This window comes from Amblyraja radiata, chromosome 21, assembly GCF_010909765.2.
Source record: "Amblyraja radiata isolate CabotCenter1 chromosome 21, sAmbRad1.1.pri, whole genome shotgun sequence".
Lineage (NCBI taxonomy): Eukaryota > Metazoa > Chordata > Chondrichthyes > Rajiformes > Rajidae > Amblyraja > Amblyraja radiata.
This window is the reverse complement of record NC_045976.1, coordinates 26,925,707-26,949,208: the sequence shown is the minus strand read 5'-3', so window position 1 is coordinate 26,949,208 and position 23,502 is coordinate 26,925,707. Positions and strand designations below refer to the sequence as shown.

The 23,502-nt window shown below is 39.9% G+C and overlaps 1 protein-coding gene across 2 annotated transcripts in view; it reads left to right on the top strand.

Annotated features, from left to right (window-relative positions):
* Positions 1 to 23,502, top strand: part of cd36 (CD36 molecule) — a 40,858-nt gene that overhangs the window by 2,854 nt on the left and 14,502 nt on the right. The window contains exons 1-5 of one of the 2 annotated variants that reach the window (XM_033039815.1): positions 4,878 to 5,013; positions 7,438 to 7,598; positions 9,474 to 9,618; positions 21,366 to 21,539; positions 22,435 to 22,526. In XM_033039815.1, coding sequence (XP_032895706.1) covers positions 4,894 to 5,013; positions 7,438 to 7,598; positions 9,474 to 9,618; positions 21,366 to 21,539; positions 22,435 to 22,526 — 692 coding nt within the window. In that variant the 5' untranslated portion in view covers positions 4,878 to 4,893. Of the gene's footprint in view, positions 1 to 4,877; positions 5,014 to 7,437; positions 7,599 to 9,473; positions 9,619 to 21,365; positions 21,540 to 22,434; positions 22,527 to 23,502 lie in introns of those variants that run through there. The other variant, XM_033039816.1, reaches the window with a different exon arrangement.

The following is a 23,502-nucleotide window of genomic DNA, read 5'->3' as shown; positions in this document are numbered from 1 at the left end:
GGGAGGTTCTACTGCAGTTGTACAGGGTCTTGGTGAGACCACACCTGGAGTATTGCGTACAGTTTTGGTCTCCAAATCTGAGGAAGGACATTATTGCCATAGAGGGAGTGCAGAGAAGGTTCACCAGACTGATTCCTGGGATGTCAGGACTGTCTTATGAAGAAAGACTGGATAGACTTGGTTTATACTCTCTAGAATTTAGGAGATTGAGAGGGGATCTTATAGAAACTTACAAAATTCTTAAGGGGTTGGACAGGCTAGATGCAGGAAGATTGCTCCCGATGTTGGGGAAGTCCAGGACAAGGGGTCACAGATTAAGGATAAGGGGGAAATCCTTTAAAACCGAGATGAGAAGAACTTTTTTCACACAGAGAGTGGTGAATCTCTGGAACTCTCTGCCACAGAGGGTAGTCGAGGCCGGTTCATTGGCTATATTTAAGAGGGAGTTAGATGTGGCCCTTGTGGCTAAGGGGATCAGAGGGTATGGCGAGAAGGCAGGTACGGGATACTGAGTTGGATGATCAGCCATGATCATATTGAATGGCGGTGCAGGCTCGAAGGGCCGAATGGCCTACTCCTGCACCTAATTTCTATGTTTCTATGTTTCTATGTTAGTCTCACCGATGTAGATCAGCTGACATCTAGAGCAGCGATTGCAATAGATGAGGTTGGAGGAGGTGTAGGTGAACCTCTGTCGCACCTGGAACGACTGCTTGGGTCCTTGAATGGAGTCGAGGGAGGAGGTAAAGCGACAAGTGTAGAATCTCTTGCGGTTGCAAGGGAAAGTGCCCGGGGAGGGGGTGGTGCGGGAGGGAGGGGAAGAATTGACCAGGGAGTTACGGAGGGAGAGGTCTTTGCGGAAAGCAGACAGGGGGGGAGATGGGAAGATGTGGCGAGTGGTGGGGTCACGTTGGAGGTGGCGAAAATGACGGAGGACTATTTGTTGTATGTGACGACTTGTGGGTGAAAGGTGAGGACTAGGGGGACTCTGCCCTTGTTACGAGTGGGGGGATGGGGAGAGAGAGCAGTGTTACGGGGTATGGAAGAGATCCTGGTGCGAGCCTCATCAATAGTTGGGGAGAGGAACCCCCGTTCCCTGAAGAATAAGGACATTTCCGATGCCCTGGTGAGGAACACCTCATCCTGGGAGCAGATGCGGCGTAGACGGAGGAATTGGGAGTAGGGGATGGAGTCCTTACAGGAAGCAGGGTGGGAAGAAGTGTAGTCTAGATAGTCATGGGAGTCAGTGGGTTTATAGTGGATGTCGGTCAGAAGTCTATCACTTGCGATGGAGATAGTGAGGTCAAGAAATGGTAGGGAAGTGTCGGAAATGGTTCAGGTGTATTTGAGTGCTGGATGGAAGTTAGTGGTGAAGCGGATGAAGTCAGTGAGTTGTGTGTGGGTGCAGGAGGTAGCACCAATGCGATCTCGATGTAGCAGAGGTAGAGGTCGGGGATGGGGCCCTGGTAGGTCTCGAACAAGGATTGTTCGACGTACCCTACAAAGAGGCAGACATAGCTGGGGCCCATGCGCGTGCCCATAGCTACGCCTTGTATTTGGAGGAAATGGGAGGAATCAAACAAAAAGTTATTAAGGGTAAGGACCAGCTCCACTAGGCGGAGGAAAGTATCTGTAGACGGGGATTGGTTGGTTCTCCGGTCGAGGAAGAACCGGAGGGCTTTGAGGCCATCCTGGTGGGGGATGGTTGGTTCTCCGGTCAAGGAAGAACGGAGGGCTTTGAGTCTCTCCTGGTGGGGGATTTACCTTCGATTTACCAGCATCTGCAGTTCCTTCTTAAACACGAAGATCACAAGTTGTCAAGGGACAAAATGTGCTTTACAAAAACCTTATATGAGCTCAGTCACCCAAAGGACAATAATTCATTAGCAGATGTCTGTGCCGAGCACAGCTGCGTAGGACATTTTGAAAGCTGTGAGATCATGTTTGGAGCTTAGAATCCTTTCCCTGGTCTCTGGGCCTAATTTGATGGATCCCAGAAATCTGTAATCCCATCCTCTGGCAGTATTAGCAGATGGATATTTAACCCAAAATATGGTACATTATTTCAATCTGGTGTTATCCTATTTATCTCCTTCAGTAAGAACTTTATTTTAAAAAAGCAGGCTCTTCAACTGGTTTTTTTTTGTTTTTGTTTTTTTTTGTTTATTTTATTAGAAGTTAATACAATACAAAACAATACAGTGGCACCTAATTTTAGGTGCCAACTATGTCATACCGTAATCCATTCTATGTACAACCTCTAGTTTTATGTTATGAGTAGGCAAGACAAGAAAAAGAAAACAATAGAAAGGGGAAAGAGTAGAAAAATAGATGGTAGAGAGTAGAAAAATGTGAAGTGTGGATATAAAAAATAAAAATAAAAAATAAAAATAAAAAAGAAAAGGTGGAAAGTAGAAATAGAAGAAAAGGCCCCTTAAAAGAGAATTTTTCAAATCTATATTCGGAGATGTAGATCTATCCACGTCATGAACTGAAATCAGCAATCCTTATGGTACCGCTGCATCACATGATTCCAAAAAGTCGATGAAAGGAGACCAACTCCTTAAGAATTGGTCATATTTATCTATTAGTCGGAGTCTCATTTCTTCAAGGCGTGCTATGTCCATCATATTCCTAATCCACATTTTAACAGTTGGTATGGTTGTATTTTTCCAAAATTTAAGTATCAATTTCTTTCCAATTATTAACCCATAATTAAAAAAAACATTTTGGTCTTTATTTAAATTGGTATCTTCTCCTATTATTCCAAATATAATCCATTCCATTTTGGGTTCTATTCTTGACTTGAAGAGCTTTGTAAATATATCAAATATATCACTCCAAAATTTATTCAACTTTGTACATCCTACAAATGAATGTGTTAAATTAGCGTTTTGAAACAAACATTTATCGCATCTGGGAGAGACGTTTGGATAAAATTTATTCAACCTCGTTTTTGAATAATATAGTCTATGTAATAATTTGAATTGAATTAAATTATGTCTTGTATTAATAGAACAGTTATGTGTATTCATCAAATACTTTTCCCATCTATCCTTCGAGATCTTTATCATTAGCTCATGTTCCCAATCTTCTCTTAGTGCTTCTGTTGAGGGTGATTCTCTATCTAATATATTATTATAAAAGTATGAAATTAATTTTTGTGAATCAGCCTTAATATTCATTGCTTCTTCTAAAGGGTCTAAAAATATAGTTTGAAATCTATGTATATATTTCTTCATAAAGTCACATACCTGTATATATTTAAAATATTGATTATCCTTCAATTTAAATTTTAATTTTAATTGTTGAAATGATAACAGTTTACCCAATTCATACATATCCCCTACTTTCCTAATCCCCAGTCTATCCCATTGTTGATATGTGTTGTCGATGAGAGAAGGTTTGAATGCGGGGTTGTTCAATAGTGGGGTTAGTACTGATAAATTATTTAATTTCAAGGATACTTTTATTTGTTTCCAAATTCTTATTATATTGTGAATAATTGGGTTCTTCTTGTATATTATACTATTCAATTTTATCGGTGAGAGCAGGATCGTTCCTATATCGTGCGGATAGCACTCCTCTTTCTCCATTCTTATCCACTCCAACTGCTGAGTGGAACTATCCAGCCAGTACATTATGTTCTTAAAATGCACTGCCCAGTAGTAATACATAAAATTAGGTAATGATAAACCCCCAACTTCTTTAGATTTGCACAAATGCTTTCGTTGAATTCTATGTGTTCTGTAATCCCATATAAAATTAGTAACAGTGGAATCTAGTTTTTTGAAAAAATATTTTGGAATATATATTGGGATCGCTTGAAACAAATATATTAATTGTGGTAAGAAAGTCATTTTTATAGCGTTGATTCTACCTATCAATGAGAGCGGAAGTGTTTTCCAAAATTTAATCATATCATTCAGTTTATTTAATAGTGGTATAAAATTGGCACTAAATAATGATTTGTGTCTTCTTGTAATTTGAATACCCAGATACTTGAATTTTTCTGTTGCAATTTTGAAGGGGAATTTTAGTAAGTGTCTCGAATCCTGTGGTTTTAAAGACACAATTTCGCTTTTATCCCAATTTATTCTATATCCTGAAAAAGAGCCGAATTCCTCAATTAGTGTTAATAAGGTGGGTATACTCGTTTGTGTATTAGTAATATATAAAAGAATATCATCAGCATATAGTGAAATTTTATTCTTTGAATCCTTAGTGTTATATCCGTGAATATTCGGGTGATTTCTAATCTTTTCGGCCAACGGTTCTATCATAAGGGCAAATAGCAATGGTGATAAGGCACACCCTTGCCTATTACCCCTTGATAAGTAAAATTTTGGAGATAGCGTATTGTTAGTTAATATTCTTGCCGTAGGTCTATCGTAAAGTAGTTTAACCCATCTAATAAAATTCTCTCCCATATTGAATTTTTGGAGTACCTTGTATAAATACTGCCATTCTACTTGATCAAATGCCTTCTCTGCATCCAGCGTGATAACTGAAATATCTTCATTGTCCTCATTATGAGAGTACATTATATTGAAAAGCCTTCTCAAATTATTAAATGATTGTCTTTTGGGTAAAAAAGCAGGCTCTTCAACTGGTTAAGCGTTAATTTATTGTCAGCACAAATTCTCTTATCATGTGAACTTTGATGTCTGACCTTTATTTGTTTTGTACAAGCAGATCTGGTGCGGTTTGAATTTTGCAGCAATCAAACCCCACGTTATCAGTGTTTGCTTCTTCTAATTTCCTGTGAATACTCTTTCAATTGCTGGATATTTTACAGGCTCCCGACTTCTCAGAGTGTCTCTCTGCACTGATTTCTGGCTGTTGTTTAGCCGAACATCCGCTCTGCACCAAACAATCATCCGGTTAGGAATAATGGTCTGCAACAAAATAATCATATTTAGCATTGGAGTTGCTGTTGGCACATTCTTGGTGATAATTGGAGGTGTCCTGATACCTGTTGGAAATGGGATTGTACATCAGACGATAAATAAGGTACTGGTATATTCTGACGTCTATAAATATAGATGGTTTGTTTATCCTTAAACATTTGAAAAGATGTGTACTCTTCATTTTATATGAATGTTTTTTGCTGTATTATCACATTGATGTAATGTATAAATTGAGATCATGTTTATTCGCTTGTTAGTTCATCATTCACTAGATAGTGCACATAGTGCACATGGTCCAATGCATTAGCACCCCTGACATATAAGCTTGATTAATGGTTAATAATAACAAAAAAAGAAATTGCTGGAAACACTCAGCAGGTCAGGCAGCATCTGTGGAAAGAAAACCTGGTTTTGAAACATTGTCTCTGCTTCATGCCCACAGGTACTGCCTGACATGCTGAGCATTTTCTGCATTTTCCGCCTTTATTTTAGATTCCAGCACCTGCAGATTTTTATGACCTTCATTTGTGTTAGTCTTTTTCTCTCTGTAAGAGAAATTCAGGAAATGAACCATTCCTAGAACTAATGTAAATTCAAATATGAAACGATTATCTTACAAAACTACTTAATTACGTAGAAAATATTTCCATAGAAAAGTGTTCATTCACCAGTGGCACAGTTATATCACTCACAAACCATATTCATTATCACTATTACCAAAATATTTACATGACTGCTCTATGCCTTGCATTATTGCCACCAAAATACATGTTTACAATATTGCATATACATAGTCAAATCCTGTTCACTGAATACATTTTCAGTCTCATTATGGCAAATTCAGCTAACCTATTGACACTTCAGTATGCATCTCCTGTAATATTTGCAAAATAGCTGTAATATGACTATAGAGCCAAACCGCATGGAAACAGACCTACTCGCGCAAACCAATGATCTCAGTCAGAGGACCTAGAAAGCAAGAAAACCCCTTGTATAGCGTCACTTAAGCTGCATCTAACCTGGCGTACAAACACCAGAAACAGGGTGCAAATATCGTTGTGAATGGATGCTGGCTGTAGACTTTTTATTAAAGCCCTGCTGTTTCTATAATAGAACATTTCATCCAACTCTCTCTGCTCATCAGTGCAGATATCATTAACGGCACTGTACGGATGAAGTTATATTTGTTATTTGCCAGCACCCTGTAACGGACCAAACGTGACTGTTAAATGATTGTAAAGATGTTTCCTGAGGACCCTCCCTCTGCTGTCTTTGTTCCATTGTCTGAGCTGGAAGTAAAGGGCGTCTGGGCTGTTGGAAAACATAATTCTCAGTAGCTTCTGCTCGTCTCCACTTTGTTCATCTTATATAGTGTTGCCCACATAAACAACTGGATCTGCATGTCCCTGGACGCAATGAATTTACCATTATAATATAGGAAGTCTAGCAGTAAATTCTGGACATAATTGCAAACTTGTTGCCAGGGATTTCCTGAACTTTCGCAGTGTGGATGAGCACAGGTCCACAATCAGAATTAGGAATCCTCAAAGAAGCAGGTAGTGTTTAAACCATGCTAAAACAAATTAGACAAGAGTGACAAGAGTGAAAGAGTAGAGTGAAACCAGAGAAGCAATTGGATTAAATGCAACCTGCATGTTGACATGTCAAACATTTGGTCTGCTCCCTGCAGTTGTAATTAGAGTCCCTGGGTATACACTCTAGGCTAATCAATATTTTAGGTCATCCAAGGAGTGAGTTATGAGAATTTGCCTCAATACTGGTATTGCAGACAAGTTGCTGTGGCCTCAGTTATAGGACATATTATTTTACATGATAGCGACCATCTCTGGAAAATCTCTAGGTTGGGAAGAGTTGTGCAGCCGGGTCAGATTATTGGCACATGAGCACAGATTTGCCTGATATCATTAAAGATGAGTGTTGACCAGATTTAAACTGCTGGGGACATCCCTGCAATTGCTACAGTTTTTAATTGTTATAGCTGAAGAAGGGTCTCAACCTTAAATGATACCTATCCATGTTCTCCAGGGATGTTGCCTGACCTGCTGAGTTACTTCAGCACTTTGTGTCCTATTGTTACAGTTTAGTTGTGTGGGATTGTCTATGCTGACGGTGTTGTTTAGCAGCTCCAAGCCAATGGGAAAGAATTTATTGTTTGGTTTAGTTTAAAGGTACAGCACGAAAACAGGCCCTTCGGCCTAACAAGTCCGCACCAACCAGCGATCCCTGCACATTAACACACTATCCTACTCTAGGGACAATTTTTACATTTATACCAAGCTAATTAACCTACAAACCTGTACGTTTTTGGAATGGAAGTTCTCGGAGAAAATCCCTTGTTCACAGGGAAAAAGTACAAACTCCATACAGACAGCAGCCGTAGCCAGGATTGAACCCGGATCTCTGGCGCTGTAAGCACTGTAAGGCAGTAACTCTACTGCTGCACCACCATGCCACTGTGTTGTTGTGGTAGTTTGGATAACTTGACTATCTTTCCAATCTATCACAGGAAGGCGTTATTGAAGAAGGCACCCTTGCTTATGAGAACTGGATACAAACTGGAAGTCCAGTCTACAGGCAGTTCTGGCTCTTCGATGTGAAAAATCCATCAGAAATCCAGAATTATGGATATAAACCAGTGCTTGAGCAAAGAGGACCCTATACCTACCGGTACGTCACAAAGTTATCGAACGACTGATGCAATGAAACTGAATCTTCATATATTTGCCTGCTGCACACTATCTGGCGAGTAAGCATTTGGGATTTCTGACTCTCTTTTTCATAATTTCCCGGCCACACTTTGGCCTCTTCATCAAATCTTTTATCTTTGATATCTTGCGAAAAGAAACAATAACATTTTCTTTGATAATTCTTCCCTCGAATAATTGCAAAAACTAAAATGTCTGAGAATATTTTAACCATCCAGTTAAATATGACAATGTTCAGGATGGAGTGGATTAAACATAAACAATTAATATCCTGATAGGTGTAGCCAGAGGTTTATTTTACCGCTGACTGAAAAATAAAAATCGAAAAAAATATTGGCTGTAACTCCAGGATTCGCTTTAAATTTGCATGTTGTGCAAAAGTCAGACTTCGAGGATTACGCCGGGCCACAAACATCAAGCAGGACACATCCCACCCTGCCAATCACCTTTTCACTCTGCTACCCTCTGGGAGGCGATACAGGTCGTTGAAGACTAAAAAATAGTTTCTACCCATGTGCAATAAAATAACTTAATTCTAACAGAGAACACTGGGGAAGCACAATATAATTTGGGGTGCAAGATAATGCGAAATATTCTTTTAAAATATTTTTAATACCTATTTATTATTTTTTTTACTGATTTGTGTATATGTGAGTCAATGGCTGTTGTGTTTGTTCTTTTTAAACCGAAGGAGATGCAATGGAATTTCGTTGCACAGTATTGTGCTATGACAATAAACGTATTCTATTCTATTTTATTCTTATCTCAATGAATGACACGCGTTGCTCAAATTTACAACCAAATGAAGGCCTATCAATGAATTTTGAAACAAATAAAGAACATAAAAAACATTAGTACAGACAGTGCAATTAAATCTGATCATAGAATCATTAATACCATCATTGTCCTTTGCTCTGGGAACTAATGTTCCTCTAGCATCAGTCGTTGGATTCAGGAACATTTCCCTCCGTATTCACTCATCACCACCTTGGCCATTCACACCATGCATTCTACATTCACCCTCACATTCTTAACTCTTTTCTTGCAATAAAATACTTTCACACACCTCGTTCACCTCTTCTGTAACGGATTCACTACTACAAAGCAAAGTTATAAATCATTATAAATTACAAGCATGAGGCGCAATAGTAATTTAAAAAATAAATAAATGAATAAATGGTATCAGGACCTGGCAATGGGAGGTAAAACAACAAAAACAGACTTGGTTGGTAGTCCCCTTTCTGCGGAGTTTAATGTTATAATAGAGCGATTGTCCCTACTTTCTTTTTCTTTCTTTTCTAGGGTCTACTTTCTTACTTTACTTCCTTCTCTAACTTCTTTTCTAAGGGGCTTTCTTTTCCCAACACTCTCTTGCACTTCACGACTCTTGCGCACTTTCTATACTTTCCTTACTTCTATCTTTTTCTTAAAGCTCAAAAAAATGAAGCGGTACAAAAAATGTATTAAGATATATGTGTTGTGTATTATTGTAATTTACCGTACTTCTAATAAAAATAATTAAAAAAAAAAAAATCCTTTAAAAAAAAAAAAAAAATCATTATAAAACCGCAGTTCTAATTTATCAGTTGTGCTATTGAACACAACAGATATAATGGTTATAGGCACAAAATACTGGAGTAACTCAGCGGGACTCAGCGGAACAGGCAGCATCTCTGGAGAGAAGGAATGGGTGACGTTTCGGGTCAGGTCTCGACCTGAAACGTCACCCATTACTTCTCTCCAGAGATGTCCCGCTGAGTTACTCTAGCATTTTGTGTCTATCTTCATTTGCAGTTCCTTCCTACAGATATAATGTTTATATTGATTTTATTTCTAGGGTGCGGTCTCTTCAGAAGAGCAACGTTACTATCAATGACAATTACACAGTCTCATACCTTCAGCCGTATTCAGCCATCTTTGAGCCCACCATGTCAATGGGATTAGAAACAGACACATTGACAGCCCTCAACCTTGCTGCTGCGGTAAGCAACAAAAGCATTTTAACAAATATCTCATAAATCAATAAGTACCTTGCCCAATAAATGTTCACCAACACAGAGATCCTGAGTACTGAGTTAAGGGCCTGTTCCACTTGGGCGACCTAGTCCGCGAGTCCTGGTGAGTTTGCCCTCAACTCATACTCGCAGCATGGTCGACATGAGGGTCGTATGAAGTCTTCGTAACTCTCCTTCATGCTCGAGAGTGGTCTCCGCGTGCTCGAGGCCTCAGCTAGGTCGCAGCATTCTTTTCAATATGTTAAAAAATGCCCGCGAGTAAAAAAACGTCGCCATCGAAAAAATCTATACAGATTTTACTCGTAGATTTAGTCGTAGTAAGAAGTAGTAGGTCGGCATGTTAGTCGTAGGTAATCGAGGTTAGTTGAAGGTAGTCGAAGGTAGTCGTAGATAGTCTTCATCATAGTCGAAGGGAGGTTGAAGGGAGGTCGAAGGAGATCGAAGGAGGTTGTCTTCACTCTCCATTATTCGGTGTCCAATTTTCCCGAAGTTAGTCATAGCTAGTCGTAGCTAGTCTTCAACATAATCGAAGGAGGCCGAAGGAGGTCTTCTACATAGTCGAATGAGGTCTTCAACATGTCATTTTTTCAAACTCTCCTAAACTCTTCTAAACTCGCCAATTAGGTTGCCCAAGTGGGACAGCCCCTTTAAGTGAAGGTTTTGAGATTGATACTTGGAATAGGTGGGTTTTCATGTGAGGACAGTTCGGATAGACTTCCCGCTGTTCATAAGTTCATGAGTGATAGGCACAGAATTAGGCCATTCGGCACATCAAATCTATTCCGCCATTCAATCATGGCTGATCTATCTTTCCCTTTTAGCCCCATTCTCCTGCCCTGACAGGCTGTTAACAGGTTTCTGAATGGTCCTTCCAAAAGCTAGGGTACTGTCCAATTCACTTCTATCTCATTGTGGACATTGAACTTTGTCTATGGAACTGATGCGCTACAATGCTGTGAACTATATTCTGAAAACTGTGTCTTTCCCTTTGCACTATCGATTGTACTTGCATTTTATTTGGTTAGATTTATACATAGTATCTGATCTGTTTGGATAGCATGCAAAACAAAGCTTTTCACTGTACCTTGGTACACATGACAGTAATTAATCTAAAACTAAACCTGGGCTTGTATCTCCTGGAATTTAGAAGAGTGAGAGGGGACTTCATAGAAACATTTACAACAATAAAGGAGTTTGGCATAATGGACATGGAGAGGCTTCCCTTTGTGGGAGAATCTAGAATTGGGGGTCACTGTTTAAAAATAAAAGAATCACATATTTAAGTCAGAAAAGAAGCAACATTTTTTACTCTCAGATAATCATGAGATTTAGAGACTTTTCTTCAAAGGCTGGTAGAATTAGAGTTGGAATATCTTTAAGCAGAGACAGGTGGATTCTTCATAAACAGGGGAATGAAAGAATCAGGTTACAGTGAGATTAGCCATGATCTTACTAAACAGTGGAATAGGCTCACAGGCATGAATGGTCTACTTTAGGTCTTAATTCATACCTTTCACGAGTTTTGGAATGCCTGTGGAAAAGGATTTGAACCAGTCCAATATAAGAATAGTCAAATGTAGGTTAGTCACTTTCAATGATATAAGAACAGATGCGTTGAAATCAAAGCTTGGCAGGTAAAACTATAATAAGTTGAAGTGTTCAGCTATAGTATGTCCATGAGGGGGGAGGATAAAGATTTTAAATCCAGAACTCTATTGATGATCAAAAAGATAGAGAAATAAAGAAAATGCAGGTGATGGTTCCAAGTTATCTATATGCGAGGATTGTGTTAATTACAGAAACTTCAGGGAGGATGTAAAATGTAAGAGAGGTATAAAGACAACGCACTTTCCTTAGAACAGAGGAGGTTAGAAATTTCCTATCATAACCATATAACATATAACAATTACAGCACGGAAACAGGCCATCTCGGCCCTACAAGTCCGTGCCGAACAACTTTTTTCCCTTAGTCCCACCTGCCTGCACTCATACCATAACCCTCCATTCCCTTCTCATCCATATGCCTATCCAATTTATTTTTAAATGATATCAACGAACCTGCCACCACCACTTCCACTGGAAGCTCATTCCACACCGCTACCACTCTCTGAGTAAAGAAGTTCCCCCTCATGTTACCCCTAAACTTCTGTCCCTTAATTCTGAAGTCATGTCCTCTTGTTTGAATCTTCCCTATTCTCAAAGGGAAAAGCTTGATCACATCAACTCTGTCTATCCCTCTCATCATTTTAAAGACCTCTATCAAGTCCCCCCTTAACCTTCTGCGCTCCAGAGAATAAAGACCTAACTTATTCAACCTATAACCATATAACCATATAACCATATAACAATTACAGCACGGAAACAGGCCATCTCGACCCTTCTAGTCCGTGCCGAACACATAATCTCCCCTAGTCCCATATACCTGCGCTCAGACCATAACCCTCCATTCCTTTCCCATCCATATAACTATCCAATTTATTTTTAAATGATAAAAACGAACCTGCCTCCACCACCTTCACTGGAAGCTCATTCCACACAGCTACCACTCTCTGAGTAAAGAAGTTCCCCCTCATGTTACCCCTAAACTTCAGTCCCTTAATTCTCAAGTCATGTCCCCTTGTTTGAATCTTCCCTACTCTCAGTGGGAAAAGCTTTTCCACGTCAACTCTGTCTATCCCTCTCATCATTTTAAAAACCTCTATCAAGTCCCCCCTTAACCTTCTGCGCTCCAAAGAATAAAGCCCTAACTTGTTCAACCTTTCTCTGTAACTTAGTTGCTGAAACCCAGGCAACATTCTAGTAAATCTCCTCTGTACTCTCTCTATTTTGTTGACATCCTTCCTATAATTAGGCGACCAAAATTGTACACCATACTCCAGAATTGGCCTCACCAATGCCTTGTACAATTTTAACATTACATCCCAACTTCTATACTCAATGCTCTGATTTATAAAGGCCAGCACACCAAAAGCTTTCTTTACCACCCTATCTACATGAGATTCCACTTTCAGGGAACTGTGCACAGTTATTCCCAGATCCCTCTGTTCACCTACATTCTTCAATTACCTACCATTTACCATGTATCTTCAATTCCCTACCATTTACCATGTAAATCTCTTACCATGTATCTCTGTAACTTAGTTGTTGAAACCCAGGCAACATTCTAGTAAATCTCCTCTGTACTCTCTCTATTTTGTTGACATCCTTCCTATAATTGGGCGACCAAAATTGTACACCATACTCCAGATTTGGTCTCACCAATGCCTTGTACAATTTTAACATTACATCCCAGCTTCTATACTCAATGCTCTGATTTATAAAGGCTAGCATACCAAAAGCTTTCTTTACCACCCTATCTATATGAGATTCCACCTTCAAGGAACTATGCACGGTTATTCCCAGATCCCTCTGTTCAACTGTATTCTTCAATTCCCAACCATTTATCATGTACGGCCTATTTTGATTTGTCCTGCCAAGGTGTAACACCTCACATTTATCAGCATTAAACTCCATCTGCCATCTTTCAGCCCATTTTTCCAAATGGCCTAAATCACTCTGTAGACTTTGGAAATCCTCTTCATTATCCACAACACCCCCTATCTTGGTATCATCTGCATACTTACTAATCCAATTTACCACCCCTTCATCCAGATCATTGATGTACATGACAAACAACAAAGGACCCAACACAGATCCCTGAGGCACCCCACTAGTCACCTGCCTCCAACCTGACAAACAGCCATCCACCATTACCCTCTGGCTTCTCCCATTCAGCCACTGCTGAATCCATCTTGCTATTCCTGCATTTATACCCAACAGTTTAACCTTCTTAACCAACCTTCCATGAGGAACCTTATCAAAGGCCTTACTAAAGTCCATATAGACAACATCCACTGCTTTACCTTCGTCAATTTCCCTAGTAACCTATTCAAAAAATTCAAGAAGATTAGTCAAACATGACCTTCCAGGCACAAATCCATGTTGACTGTTCCTAATCAGACCCTGCTTATCCAGATGCTTATATATATTATCTCTAAGTATCTTTTCCATTAATTTGCCCACCACTGAAGTCAAACTAACAGGTCTATAATTGCTAGGTTTACTCTTAGAACCCTTTTTAAACAATGGAACAACATGCGCAGTACGCCAATCCTCGGGGACTATTCCCGTTTCTAATAACATTTGAAATATTTCTGTCATAGCCCCGGCTATTTCTACACTAACTTCCCTCAATGTCCTAGGGAATATCCTGTCAGGACCTGGAGACTTATCAACTTTTATATTTTTCAAAAGTGTCAGTACTTCTTTTACTTTGAAACTCATAGTATCCATAACTACTCTACTCGTTTCCCTTACCTCACATAATTCAATATCCTTCTCCTTGGTGAATACCGAAGAAAATAAATTGTTCAATATCTCCCCCATCTCTTTTGGCTCTGCAGATAGCTGCCCACTCTGTTTCTCCAATGGACCAATTTTATCCCTCGTTATCCTTTTGCTATTAATATAGCTGTAGAAACCCTTTGGATTTACTTTCACCTTACTTGCCAAAGCAACCTCATATCTTCTTTTAGCTTTTCTAATTTATTTCTTAAGATTCTTTTTACATTCCTTATACTCCACAAGCACCTCATTTACTTCATGCTGCCTATAATTATTGTAGATCTCCCTCTTTTTCCGAACAAGATGTCCAATTTCCCTTGAAAACTAAAGCTCTTTCCAATTTTTACTGTTTCCTTTCAACCGAACAGGAACATAAAGATTCTGTACTCTTAAAATTTCCCCTTTAAATGTCCACCATTTCTCTTCTACATCTTTCCCATAAAACAAAATGTCCCAGTCCACTCCTTTTAAATCATCTCGCATCTCATCAAAGTTAGCCTTTCTCCAATCAAAAATCTCAACCCTAGGTCCAGTTCTGACCTTCTCCATAATTATCTCCATGAAAAGTAAAGGCATGACGTCACTGGTTCAGTGCTCGCTGCAGTTTAGAAGAATGAGGGGGGACCTCATAGTGAAATACCAAATAGTGAAAGGCTTGGATAGAGTGGATGTGGAGAGGATGTTTACACTAGTGGGAGAGTCCAGGACTAGAGGTCATGGACTTAGAATTAAAGGATGTTCCTTTAGGAAGGAGATGGGGAGGAATTTCTTTAGTTAGAGGGTGGTTAATCTGTGGAATTCTTTGCCACAGAAGGCCATGGAGGCAGAGATTGGTAGATTCTTGATTGGTACGGGTGTCAGGGGTGTCAGGGGTGTCAGGGGTTATGGGGAGAAGGCAGGAAAATTGGTTTAGGAGGGAGAGATAGATCAGCCATGATTGAATGGCAGAGCAGACTTGATGGGCCGATAGGCCTAATTCTGCTCCTATCACTTATGATCTTATGGATGGAACCAGCTCATTTTGGCTGAGGGGATCAACAACTCAGATTCCTGGTTTGCGATCACTGGCTAAAGAACACAGAATATCACAAGGGAAACGTCATTTATAGCACGTCACTGGCCTTGGGAATACAGTGCCGGGGTAGTGGTAGAGGCGCAAGGCAAGGCAAGGCAACTTTATTTATATAGCACATTTCATACACGAGGCAGACTCAAAGTGCTTCACATAAAAACATGTCATACAATAAAATGAAATAATAAAATGAAATAAAATAGAAGAATTAAAAGAAAAGAAAAGCAAAATTAAAAATGTATTATAAAAAGTGCAAAAGTTAAAAGTGCAATGTAGTTAAGATTTAGCTGAAAGCTAAAGTAAACATAAAAGTTTCAGTCTTGTTTTAAAAGTGGTCAAAGTTGAGGCAAGTCTTAAATCTTCAGGAAGTTTATTCCAGCTATTTGTTGCATAGTAACTAAATCCTGCTTTCCCATGTTTTGTATTTACTCTGGGAATCACTAACAGATTGGTTTCAGAAGATCTTAGCGGTCTAGAAGGCTTATATAGTGGAAGCATGTCAGTGATATACTTTGGTCCTAAACCATGTAGTGATTTATAGGTGAGCAGCAGGATTTTGAAATCAATTCTCTGACATACAGGGAGCCAATGTAAGGATTTAAGAATTGGTGTAATGTGTTCAAATTTTTTGGTCTTTGTTAGAACTCTAGCAACAGCGTTCTGAACAAGCTGTAGCTGCCTGACAGTTTTTTACGGAAGACCTGCAAGGAGACCGTTACAATAATCTAGCCTACTAGTAATAAAGGCATGTACAAGTTTTTCTAAGTCTTGAGCTGACATGAGTCCTCTTAATCTTTCTACGTTTTTGAGGTGATAGTAGGCCGATTTTGTTACTGATTTGATGTGACTGTCGAAATGTAAATCTGAATCCATAATAACCCCAAGATTTCTGGCTTTGTTAGAAGTTTTCAGGGACAGAGAGTGAAGGTGTTGGGTTACTTTAAGCCTCTCTTTTTTAGCACCAAAAACAATTATCTCCGTTTTGTCCTTATTTAGTTGGAGGAAATTTTGGCACATCCAGTCTTTGACTTGCTCAATGCACTGGCACAGCAGATCTATAGGGCGATAGTCATTTGGTGATAGCGCTACATAGATTTGAGTGTCATCGGCATAGCAGTGGTGGTCAATATTATTATTTCGCATGATTTGCCCTAGTGGGAGCATGTAGATGTTGAATAAAGAAGGCCCTAAGATCGAACCTTGCGGGACTCCACACGTTCTGATGGTTGGTTCTGATACAAAGTCGCCAATGGAAACAAAATAGTTCCTATCTTGTAGATATGACCTGAACCAACTTAAGACTGTGCCTGAAAGCCCCACCCATTTTTCCAACCTGTCCAAAAGTATTGAGTGATCAACAGTGTCGAATGCAGCACTGAGGTCTAATAGCATTAATATTGAAACTTTGCCAGAGTCTGTGTTAAGACGGATGTCGTTTACAACTTTAATAAGGGCGGTCTCGGTGCTATGAAGGGGTCGAAATCCTGACTGGAAGTTGTCGTAGCAGCCAGTTGAAGCCAGGAAGTGATTAAGTTGCTGGAGGACAACTTTCTCAATGATTTTACTTATGAAAGATAGGTTTGATATTGGTCTATAGTTGTTAATAATAGAGGCATCTAGGCTCCGCTTTTTTAAAAGAGGTTTAATAACTGCAGTTTTCAAGGCTTTTGGGAAATTGCCTGATTGAAGAGAGCTGTTAACTATTTGCAGTATGTCTATTGCTAGGCAGTCAAAAACATTCTTAAAGAAGTTGGTAGGTAAAGCATCAAGGCAGCAGGTGGATGGCCTTAGTTGTGTCACCGTTTCCACAAGAGTTTTAGAGTCTATGACATTAAAGCATGTCATCATTGCCACGTTACTTTTGCCCAAACAGGGTGGTGATCCAACATTTTTGTTTGAAGCGGAGATATTGATGGCACGTCTGATGCCTTCAATTTTATCAGTATAAAAGAATGCAAACTCATTGCATTTCTGCGTGGAATGGAGTTCAGGTGGTATTTGTGTTGGGGGGTTGGTCAGTCTGTCAACAGTTGCAAATAGGGTTTTTGCCTTATTTAGTGTTGTTGTTAATGATATTGGAGAAAAATGTTTCTCTAGCACTTTTTAAGTCTAAATTGTAGGCACGGAGGCTATCTTTATAGATGTCATGGTGAATATGAAGTTTTGTTTTCCGCCAGATGTGTTCAGCTTTCCGGCATTCTCTTTTCTGGGCTGTTACAAAAGCAGCTTTTCTCCAGGGTGCCTTTTGCTTACCAGAAATCGTTTTAACCGTAACAGGTGCAATGACATCTATAACTTTCACAATTTTGGAATTAAAGTTATCTACAAGATCATCAGCAGAACATGGGTTTAGAGGTGGTAATGGAGGAGGACTGGCCAAGCTCTGTGCCTTCCACCACAGTGATGAATGCTGTGGTGGATGTTTGTGTAAAACTTTTATTGTGGGTGTGTTCTTTATCACTGTACCGCTGCTGGCAACCCAAATTCCACTGACCTTGGTTGTGTGGCAATTAAATTATATCTATCTATCTATCTATCTATCTATCTATCTATCTAACAAGGAGATGGCATTTTTAAAGAGTACATTAGAATGTTCATTTATATACCGTTTTTTGACAGTATTTGATTTTGTCTGTATGTCAGGAATAAAAGATATATTAAAGAAAACACAGAAGTGGTCAGACAATGAAGGATCAGTCACGAAAATATCAGAAACATTGAGACCCTTTGTGATAATCAAGTCCAGGGTGTGCCCATTACAATGAGTAGCCTCTTTCACATGTTGAGACAGTTCAAATGTGTCTAAAATAGTATAACATTCTTTTGCACCCTTGTCATTCAAATCATCAGTATGAAAATTAAAATCACCAGTTATGACGAGACAGTCAAAGTCAGTGGAGATGCTAGACAGTAATTCTGTAAAGTCATCGAAAAGATTTGCATAATATTTAGGTGGCCTGTAAATAATTAATAGGAGAACTCTGGGGGAACATTTCAATACAGCACAAAGGTATTCGAATGATGGAAAATCACCAAGTGACATCTGTTTCCCCTGAAATACATTTTAAAATATAGCAGCAACCCCTCCACCTCTTTTTCCAGATCTACATACATCAAAAAAATTATAGTTGGGAGGAGCTGTCTCGATCAGAATGGTTGCACTGTTATTTTGTTCTAGCCATGTTTCAGTTAAAAACATAAAATCCAGTTTAGAGGTGGTAATAAAATCGTTGACTAAAAATGATTTGTTATTAAGAGACCTAACATTAAGCAGACCCATCCTGATGGTATTATTGATAGGCTTTATGGTTGGTTTTGGTTTGGAGGTAATAGGTATTAGGTTTGTTAGGTTAGCAGTGTGTCTAAGTTTCCCTTTGTTTACTCTCTTAGTAGTCACAACAGGAATGCAGAAGGTGCCATAGTTTGACGTAGGCGACCTTGGGTTCAGCTGATTATGCGGAACTTCCTTCGTAATGTGTCTACGGCTGAACCCTTTCTTGTCTCAGTAATATTCAGGACTGCTATCAATACAGGAGGGGGGCTGTGGCGCCCTCCGCTTGGTTGTTATCTCCCTGCGGCTGTGACGTGGCGATGGTACTGACATGGGGCATGGGCTGGGCATCATAGACAGAGATGCAAGTTTAATGCCACCTTTTTCCTGTTTCTTCAATTCATATGGAAAATCATAATGGGAGGAAACAGTGGAGCTGGTGTTGTTATGGCTATGGGAGAGATGTAATGTTCAAAGCCGGATAATTCGATTGTAATGTTCAAAGCCGGATAAATGCCAAGTCGGAAAGAGTTTGCAGAGCTAAGGGCAGAGGATGGGGGACTGGATTGGTTACATTATTTTACATAGAACCAGTACTGATTAGAAGGGCATAAATTCCTGCTTCTGTACTCCCACAATTCTGTGATTCTGTGTAAAATACAAACAATGTTTTGAATTCAGTGCTCCTTTAATGCCCTCTCTTAGTCTTAAATCTTTACCTGAAAAAATTGCTCTTCAGTGAGAAGTAACTCCTCTTACCATTCAAATGGACCCCTATCCACCCCTTATGAAGTATTTCCAAGCTAGCTGCTTGTTTATTTTATTTGCTGGCTGTTATTCTGACTCAACACTGGTTTATTGCTTGTTTTAATTGGTTCCCGGGGCTAAGTCTAGAGGGAGTGGCGTGCCAGGAGGTGAAGGACTTTTTGCTGACTTCAGGCAATTGACAGCACAGTTGCTAGGAGACACACGCCGTCATTCCCTTCGGGTACACAGTGACCAGGAGGAGGTGAGGTGCCATTCAGCAGAGGACAAGTTACTGAAGGTGGGAGGAGAACTTGGCTGGGCTCTCACTGGGAAACATAACTTCTTCAAAGTAGGCATACTTTGAGGAGATTTTGCAATCAAGGCCTACTTTGAAGGAGTTATGGCTCGTTCTCACACCTTACACTTCCTCATCTCCCCTTCCACTGACTCAATCTGAAGAAGGATCTCGACCCAAAACGTCATCCATTCCTTCTCTCCAAAGATGCTGCCTGTCCCGCTGAGTTACTCCAGCATTTTGTGTCTATCTTCGGTTTAAACCAGCATCTGCAGTTCTTTCCTACACAATGAGCACCCCAGTCATTTGCTGCAGTCAAAACTGGAATAAGTGTTTATACATCTGGCTTTCTTTCTTCAACGGTCCTTGAGATTATCCCAACACCCCAAGGTTTCCCAGTACCTGTTGAATCGGAGAAGTCGCTGAAGCTCTTTATTGAAAGACAGTTAACAAAAAACATTATTTTCCAATCCCAGCATCGCAGGTGGGTCAATGATAACATTTTTGAAGAGTTCATACTTTAGTCAATGGAACACAAAAATCTATTCTGCTTGTCACTGCTGCGGCCTGGACCGTATAACATGTGTATATGGAGTATGAGACGTTGCAAGCCTTTGAGCATCTAAAGGAGCTGCTCCTCACATTTTTACTACATTTCAGCTCCACGCCCCTGATTTTTGGTCTTCCGTACGGATGGGGGAGTGTCGGTCTGTCAGTATGGGGGGATCTCCCTGTTGGTTTGCTCCTGGGCCTGGCCTGAATGGCCATTCAAGAGTCCAGGCAGTGGGCAGTCGAGGGCTCTCTCCGTACTTGCATGTCCTTGAGAAGGAACACATGGTGTCCATGGGAACTTTGGTGGCCTTCCGTGAATGCTGGTCGCTGTGGAGGCTTGAGTGCTTCGTGGATATGGCTGATAATGTTGTAATCTGATGCTCGAGGTTTGTAAACTGCAAGAATAGCAGTTTTAATTAACGCAGTGGGATGTAAACCTCCAGAACAAGGGGTCACAGTTTAAGGATAAAGGGGAAATCGTTTAGGACTGAGATGAGAAAAACATTTTTTACACAGAGAGTGGTGAATCTCTGGAATTCTCTGCCACATAATGTAGTTGAGGCCAGTTTATTGGCTATATTTAAGAGGGAGTTAGATGTGGCCCTTGTGGCTAAAGGGATCAGGGGGTATGGAGGGAAGGCAGGTACAGGATACTGAGTTGGATGATCAGCCATGATCATATTGAATGGCGGTGCAGGCTCAAAGGGCCGAATGGCCTACTCCTGCACCTATTTTCTATGTTTATATTTAAACTGTGAATTTGTAATAAAATCTCCTTGATAAGGAAAAAAAAATCTATCCTGACTCTCGAGTGCTGCATTAAGGGAGAGGTTTCATCTTTAGTTTGAGATATTAAACTGTGGCCCATGACACCCTTTTGGAGAGAAAGCAGGATATTAATCCTTTATGGCCTGGGCCAATATTTATTCCTCCCTCAACATTTTGTTTTAAAGACATTAGGCTATGCTGCAGTAAAAACGTAAGAAACTAGGTGACGGAAATATGAAAAGACTTGGGCGATGATAATGGACCAAACTGAGTTGGACTCTACTCATAATCTGGGTCTTGCGTCCACTGTTACAAACTAGAACTGGAGTCAGAGGGCCAGAGATCAGTCAGAGGCTGGACATAGTATTCACTGGCTACACTCAATCCATTGATGTTGGATGATCTAGTTACATAGGAAACAGTGATCGACATTTCTCCCAAAGTCATGTCAAAATACATAATGGGTATTATGATAATAACTGACAGTGTTTTAGCTTTCACCTCTCAATAGGTTCTTGAACAGAGAATTGCATTTGATGAATAAATACAAGAAGAATCATAACTACAGTACAAATTCTGTGTCCCGGAGCTGTTTGATGCTAATATATTATCTCTACCATTCACAGGCTGCACCTTCTCTGCTTCCAGTTCTATTACACGGTATGGTTAACAAGGTCTTGAAAAAGGTAAATGCCTCCCTGTTTCAGATTAAAACAGTGAAGGAGTTACTTTGGGGATATGAAGATCCTTTACTGAAGAAACTGACCCCAAAGGACCCCATCATTGGTATATTTTACCCGGTAAGTAATTTGCACCGATGTCAGCAAAGTAGAGGGAACAATGTTACACCTTTTGTCCAGTGCAATTCATAACATGGTTTACTCAACCTCTGGCTCACTGTGTCCATCAGGTGCCTAGATGCACTAACCCCATTTTCCAGCATGCAATTATAGGCCTTCATATCCTTTCTATAGAGCATATCATATAGAAAACTACAGTACAGGAACAAGGCGCTCAGCCCATAATGTCCATGCTGAACATGACCCCAAGATAAACTAATCTCATCTGCCTATACATGATCCTTTTCTCTCCATTTCCATTCTTTCTTTAAGGCATTTGAGTAAGATAATATGCCCAGGAACCTGGCATTTCTGTTGATTGGAATTGTTAAGATGGATAACTCAAATTACCTATTTTGGTCCTTAATATTTTGATTTATGCATTTGGCCTACTATAGGCCGAGCTTTCTGGGTCTGCCACCACTTCCTGCAGAAATGTCTGGAAAGTTAGTTTAGAGATACAGTGTGAAATCAGGCCCTTCGGCACACCGATCAGTAATCACCTGGTTCTGTCCTAGGAGCAATTTACAGAAGCCAATTACCCTACAAACCTGTATGGAGTATGGTAGGAAACCGGAGCACCAGGAGAAAACCCACACGGTCAAATGGAGAACGTACAAACTCCATACAGACAGCACCCATAGTCAGGATCGAACCTGGGTCTCTGGTGCTGTAAGGCAGCAACTCTACTGCTGAGCCACTGTGCCACCCCCAAAATGATCAACAAGTGAGGGCAATGAGCAGAATTAGTTTATTTGTCTTAAAACTGTTTTAGTCTGACAATTCTTTGTGTCTTTTGGGCTATTGCTATAACTTGTTATGATTCAGTTAGGATGTTACTTGTCTGTGCCTCTAGTACAACGGAACAGCAGATGGATACTATAACGTGTTCACTGGCAAAGACGACATTAGCAACGTTGGCATCATTGACCGCTGGAGAAATAAGAAGTAAGAGTGGATTGTGATTACATTTAATCTTTTTACGTGGTCTATGCACTTTCCCCTCGAAATAAAGTAACTTGCGTGTTCATGCTGTCTGTGCACCTGTGCCAAAATACGACATTTCCAAAGTGTTTCTAATCACACAATAGAGAAACTAACTAAGGGTTCTCTGTTACCTCTGTTCCCTTCATTAACTTAAATATTTATAACCATTTGATTTTATCGTTCAGTGTAATTGCATAAATGCCTTGAGAAGAATTCTCAGATTAGTGTCTTGAATGAAACCTATTCTTTGGTTTCATCAATGACCTCCCTTCCATGAGAAGGTCTGAAGTGGACATACAGTATGTATAGATATTCAATACCATTCATAATTCTGCACTTGAAGAGGTCCTGCATAATTCTGCACATGACCTAGACGACATTCAAACATGGACTGCAAAATCTACAAGCCATATTTGAAATAGAAGACCACCTCAAAAACATCGAAACATCTATAATTGATATTCAATGACATTACTAACATAGAATATTCTTCTATCATCGTTCTGGGGGTTTCAATTGTCCAGAAACCTAATTAAACTTACTACATAAATACTGTGCCTATAAACGCTCATCAGACACTATGACAAGAGACCCACCTGCTGACGCCACAGAGCCTTTTCAAAAATCAACAAGGCACAAATACAGAACAAAATATTTTCCACTTTCCTGGAGGAGTGGAATTCTTAACAACGCTCAAGATACTCATCAATTTCCAGGACAAAGCATTCCACTTGGTTAGTGGCCTAAAGCATTCCCATCCATTCACTTCACCACCAGTGTTGCATGTTCACAGTGTACAGTGATTACAAAATGCATTGCACTTTACTTATCTAGATGACTCCAACCACATCTGCCCCAAACCTATAACTTTTACCTCCAAGAAAGTTAAGGATCCATGAGAATGCCACTTTCTACCGATCCCACTCCCATCCTGACT